General features: G+C 54.1%; 1 protein-coding gene and 1 pseudogene across 5 annotated transcripts in view; both read right to left on the bottom strand.

The window, feature by feature from the left end:
- Positions 1-1136: 1136 nt before the first annotated feature.
- LOC144331610 (A disintegrin and metalloproteinase with thrombospondin motifs 7-like) lies at positions 1137-3370 on the bottom strand (annotated as a pseudogene).
- Positions 3371-4414: 1044 nt separating this feature from the next.
- ARFGAP3 (ADP ribosylation factor GTPase activating protein 3) overlaps positions 4415-6000 on the bottom strand; it is a 64280-nt gene continuing 62694 nt past the window's right edge. For 4 of the 5 annotated variants that reach the window (XM_028827332.2, XM_077948616.1, XM_077948617.1 and 1 more), the window contains one exon: positions 4415-5464. In XM_028827332.2, coding sequence (XP_028683165.1) covers positions 5447-5464 — 18 coding nt within the window. In that variant the 3' untranslated portion in view covers positions 4415-5446. 5 annotated transcript variants of the gene reach the window in all.

The raw sequence follows: 6000 nt of genomic DNA, 5'->3' as shown, positions 1-6000 counted from the left end.
AAAATTAGCCCAGCATGGCGGTGGGCTCCTGTAATCCCAGCTACTCAGGAGGCTGAGGCAGGAGAATCGCTTGATCCCAAGAGGCGGAGGTTGCAGTGAGCTGAGATCGCCCCATTGCATTCCAGCCTGGGCGACAAGAGGGAGACTGTCTCAAAGAAAATAAAAAGAATCCCAGCTCCCCTGCTTGTTGTTCCTGTGACTTCACTGTGTCTGTTTCTCCGTCAATAAAGACAGAAGAGAGAAAAGATACCTGCCTGGTAAGTTTCGGCAATTCTAGAGCTAATCTGTGTGGTGTGGTGGCCAGGAGGCTCCGTGCACACGCAATCAATATCAACAGCCATCGTGATTCACCCACAGCTGCAAGTCATCCCCAGCACTGGGAAGTCCTCAGAACTCAAAGTCCCTGTCCTTAGCAGAATTTCCCTGTCCTAGGTTCTCATCTCTCAAGAGACTGCTTTTCCTATAGCGCATAGATGGTAAGTTATCCCACAAATGACTCTCTACTGAAGGTGCTCAGCCTGGCTTGCCTTTTCAGGAAGCAGGTTGAGGTTTCTCCAGGAAGCTGCTCAGAGGTAGTGTCTCTCCCGCTGTTGCGACGATGGCCGGCTGAACGTGCCCTAACCGAGCACTGACTCTCTTGCTTCTTTTGAGCCTGTGCAGCAGCCGTGTTCGTTGCCAAGTGCTGCCGGCAGAGCTTGGTGGCAGAACGCCAAAGTGTGTGTTTCAGTAAATGCTCGTCACGTGCCCGCGTTAGTCTATGCACACTACATTTTCATAGCTCCAAGTTATTTCATTAATAGGCCTGAACTAGTTCTATAATGTTGGGGAGTGAAGAATGAATGATCCTATTTCTTTTTTCTGTTTGTCTTTCTCATTTTTCCACTGTGTCCTGTGCCTAGAATAGTGCTTGGCACAGGTAGATGCTTAGTAGCTATATTTTATTTTATTTTTTATTTTTATTTTTGAGACAGAGTCTTGTTTTATCGCCCACGCTGGAGTGCAGTGGCGTGATCTCGGCTCACTGTAACCTCCGCCTCCTGGGTTCAAGTGATTCTCCTGCCTCAGCCTCCTAAGTGGGACTACAGGCGCCCACCACCACGCCCAGCTACTTTTTGTAGTTTTTATAGAGAGAGAGTTTTGCCATGTTGGCCAGGCTGAGCTGGAGCAATGCTCCTCCCACCTCATGGAGCCTCCACCCACCACGGCTGTCGGTTTCCCCTAATCCTAGGAACTCCCGCCCCGAGGGAGGCAGGATAGACAGCGACTGTGTCCCACTCTGCTCATTTTCAGATGAGGAAACAGTCACCAAGGTCCGGTGCAAACTCCCCGCCCACCCAGCAGCCCACACCCCTTGCCTTGTTCCAGCTTCCCGCTCGCCAGCTGGCGTTCCTGGCAGCCAGCAGGTCCACCGGGGCTCCGCCTCGGCCGGGCTGGGGCCAGGGGCTGGGCCTCAGGGACTCTGCTGTTGGGGTTGTCCCAAGCTGGCGTAGATAGAAGCCCAGAGCTCAGCGGCACCTCAGGGCTGAGGGGCTCAGGCTGGTCCTTGGGTCCCGGGCTCTAGGCAGTCACCCAGGGTGTGTGCCTGAGGCCAATCAGGGTTGTGGGGAGGAAGGTCCCTGGCACTGCCACAGTCTGCAGGCCCCATGAGCCTGGTCCTGGGGTTGGGAAGGTGGGAGTCTCTGGCTCCAGGAGGCTGTCCCTGCCCTTAATTTCTGGCAGAGTGCCCATGGGAGGAGGGGGAGGAGCCTCAGCTCACTGTCCACAGGCCCCAGGCCGCCCTCCAGAGCTGGCTTCCAGGCTACAGTCCCTCCTGTCCACAGCTCCACCATGTCAGGACCAGGAGAGGAGTGGGTGCTGTCGACAGGACAGAGGGCAGCGTGGGGCTGGGCCTCTGGGGCTGGTGGGGTGCTCCGTGGCCCACGGGTTCCTCATCATCCTTGGAAACCTCATTGGTCCTGTCCCACAACGGAGGGGGCAGCTGGCTCTGGCTGTCCTAGCTGACTAGGAAGTCATTTTGGCTCCAGGCGCAGCAGGCGTCTGCGTGCCATCAACAGAAACCCTGGGCCAGGGCAGGCTGGAGAGCCCAAGGTCTGGAGCCTCTATAGGGGCGTCTTCCTCTGGCAGGAAATTGACCAGAGGGTTCCCAGGGGTCTGCTCTGAAGGTGGGGATGGGGAGTGGTTGGCCTGGCTGGGCCAAGGGCTAGCGGACCAGGGTCCCAGTACCCCCTCCTCCTCGGCTGCAGGAGGCCCTGTGGCAGGCATGGGGCTGCCAGTGGAGGGCGCAGCAGGACGGCTGCGCAGTGGGGGTGTCCAGTCCCCTGACCCTGCCAGGTCTAGATCAGGCCCATTGAAGGGCCCATAGCACAGATCCTCATGGAGGTGAATGAAATTGTAGTCATACTATAAGTTGTATACAAACACACGCCCCGGCGGGCCCAGCTCTGGGGCCTCCTCCTCAATGGCATTGCCATGCTGGCTGGTTCGGGTGATGAGGTGGGTGAAGGGCGTGGGGCCAAGAGGCACGGGATGAAGTCAGCCTTGCTGAAGAGCTCGTGGCTGGAGGAGCCGCTGCCTGAGCCTTCAGGGCCCAGTGTGTCCAGAGGCCGCCAACAGGGTGGCAGAGAGCAGGTGACTGCGCTGGCTGGCTGCTGGGCCTCATCACAGGGACACTGGTATCATCGGTGCAGAGGACACTTCGGTGCTGAATGCTCTCCCCGCATGTCACTGAGCACTGCAGGGAAGCCAGCGGAGGGGCTCAGGCTGGGAGGCAGGCTGCCAGGGGACGCTGGGGCAAGGTTGGGTAACCTGTCCACTGCCCGATGTCAGAGCGGCAGAGACCCCAGCCAGCCCCCTCTTTGGCCATGCCCAGCTCAAGGCCACGGCTGTGGCCACAGCTTGCCAGCAGCTTCCTGACCCTCAGGCTCTGGAGTCAGAGTCTGGACCTTGGAATCCCCCAGGCTCCCTCCCACCCATGGTACCAGGCAATAAACGCTCCAGGAAGGCTGTCTACCTCCCTGCAGCCCAAGACCAAGGGTGGAGCTGGAGGCGGGCCCCTTCTCATCCTGAGACCAGTTCCCCGCAGCCCAGGTGGCCCAGGGAACATGGTGGTTGCAAGGGGTTTCAGCAGGAGACTGGGGATGGTGTTCACAGGCGGGTGGCTCCAGGGGGCTCTGCTCATCCAGCCCCACACTGGGATGCAGAGCACTGCCCAGCGGGAGAGGCCCCTGCCCACCTGGCAAGGGCACACAGGTGGCATCAGCAGGCTCACCAGCAGGGAGGGCCAGGCCAGGCTCCCAGACCCTCAGGGTTTGGGCAGAGCTGGGACTGAGGCCAGTCGATGATTCTCTAGAGCTCCAAGCCCAGGTCGGTGTCCTGCCTCCAAAGCCTGGTTACACAGCACAGTCCCTCCACTCCCGCAACCCTCTCCTCAGGGGAACTGAGGGCGACTGGAGGCCTATTTCCACATCCAGGGACCCAAAGAGGAGGACCACAGGTGTCCGGGCTGGCCCAGGCTGGGGTAAGCAGCAACCCAGGGCTAGGACTTCAGCCTTAGGAAGAGTGAAAGCCCGGCTCCCTCTGCTCCTCTCCAGGGCCTCCGGGGACCCAGATGTAGGGGCCTGTGGCAGACCCAGTACATCTAGGGGTAGGGATTTGGTGGGTGTGTGCTTAGGGGAGACTGAGGGGCAGGGTGGAGACCAAGGGGCAGCAGGGAGCGGCATGGGGGGATACTGAGGGGCAGGGCAGAGACCGAGGGGCAGCGGGGAGGGGCATGGTGGGGAGACCGAGGAACAGCAGGGAAGGGGAGGGGCAGTGGGGAGGGGCATGGAAGGCACATCACAGGCACCCTCAGCTAAGGCTCTGGGAGTGGGGAGTCAATCCCCTCCCTCCCTCCCAACGTTTTTCTTTTTTTTTTTTTTTTGGGACAGGGTCTTGCTCTGTCATCCAGGCTGCAGTGCAGTGTTGAGATCATAGCTCACTGCAGCCTTGACCTCCTGGGCTCAAGGGATCCTCCTGCTGCAGCCTCCCAAGTAGTTGGAATAACAGGCACATGCCATTGTACCCGGCTGAATTTTTTCTTTTTTGGTAGAGGCAGGGTCTTGCTATGTTGTCCAGGTTGGTTTCAAATTCCTGGGCTCAGGTAATCCTCCCACCCCAGCCTCCCAAAGTGCTAGGATTACAGGTGTGAGCTGCCGCACCTGGCCCAACGTCATTTTCAACCAGGACACTCCACCTTGCTCCTGTGCTACGAACAACATCCCAATTCATCACAACTGCACATCAGGCCCCAAACGCACATTAAATCCATGTCCATCTACAGTTACCACAATTCAAATGTCCATCAATGTTATACCACAAACTCTGACTTACAATGACTTATTACCAAAGCGTTCAGGAAAAAATGTAGGCAATGCCATCTGCTGCAAGTGTTTATTCTATTTAGAAGTCTACAAATTTGAGCTTTTAAGAAAGATTCACAAAATATTCATTCAAAACCACATTTTTGGCTTATCAGATTTCAAATATATTTTACTGTGCTGAACAATATATTCTAATGCTGTCTAAAACACAGCTAAATTATTTTTCTTTATTCGTTTATACACATTCTGTAATTTTTGAAAAGCAAGGTTTAAAAATATTAACAAAACTACCCAATTACAATGACTGTTCTCCCATACATGGAACTATTCTCTGTAGCTGTATCTTCTTACCTCACTCCATTTTAATTCTGTATACCACATCGATTTATAAACACCCTTAGGGAGTTCTCATCTTCCATTTCTCATCAATTCAAACAGCAACACCTTTTACAAGATAACATTAATCCCCTTGGCAAGGCAGCTTACATTTGTTAAAAGCACTCACTGAAAAATATTTTTAAATTTATAGGTCATAGAAAATAATTTACAAAGAGACAGATGACTTCAAATATTATTTGGCAGTCACCTTACTATGTAGAAACATAAATGAAGCAACCTGTCACAGGAGACACCCGTCACTTTGGTCTTTTGAAGGACATGTGTGTGGTGAGCGTTGTTTCTGCAGGTCCATCTGGCATCTTTTGATTCTGGCAGCCCTGAGCCCACGTGTCACATGGAGACCTCTCCTCCCCTCCTGAAGCCTCCTGGTTCAGGAGCAGGAGGAGCCGATGTCTCCAGGCCCTCAGTGTTGAAACCAAAGGTTCCAAGAAAATAAAGCAAGGATATACGTGGAGACGCCAAAGGAGGGTGTGGCAGGAAGGAACACGAAACAGAAATCACAGTAAAGCTCCTACTACATCAGAACTCAGAATTTCTCAAAAGAAATATTAAAAATCAGAAACATATACCATATGAAAAAGTAGCAAAACAATCCGCAAAACTATCTGGTCTTCACTGCCGCCTGTTGCGTGGTCACTGGTTCATTTACAGAAGAATTTCTCCAGGAAATACATATCACGACTTCAGTATTAAGAACCATAGCGATCCTGAAGAGAGAACCAAAACGGAAGTTTACGACCATTCAGCAGCGATCCCTGACTCCTGCGCCCTGAATATTCACCATCACCAAAACTGACACTGCAGCCGGTGTCGGGCATGTGACATGAACACTACACCGCGAGGGTGTGCTCATCTGGAAGCAGCCATTGCTGCAGCTTCAAGGCTGAGGGCAGGTGTGGGCTTCAGAAGCCAACAGGATTCACATCCTGTCTCTGGCATCCATGGCCACAGTCCCGGGATCGGGAGACAGGGAGCAAAGTGTCTGGGCGGGAGGATGCTCAGTGGGCCGGAGGCTACTTGCTGAGCCTCTGGGAAACAAGTGTGATGGGCAGGACAGAGGAACACACTTGGTGTTTGAAGCCCTGAAATTTCGGCTCAGCTGGTCATCTTGCAGAAGTGACCTAACCTGTGCCTCAATTCCTTCACCTGTAAAATGGGGATATAAAAGGGAGTCATCTCTAAAATGGGGATGACCATCTATAAAATAGGGATGTTACCTACATGGAGACTGATGTGGGCTTAG

This window comes from Macaca mulatta, chromosome 10 (genome assembly GCF_049350105.2).
Source record: "Macaca mulatta isolate MMU2019108-1 chromosome 10, T2T-MMU8v2.0, whole genome shotgun sequence".
Lineage (NCBI taxonomy): Eukaryota > Metazoa > Chordata > Mammalia > Primates > Cercopithecidae > Macaca > Macaca mulatta.
Note: the sequence above shows the minus strand (reverse complement) of the source record. Positions and strands in the feature narration are given on the sequence as shown.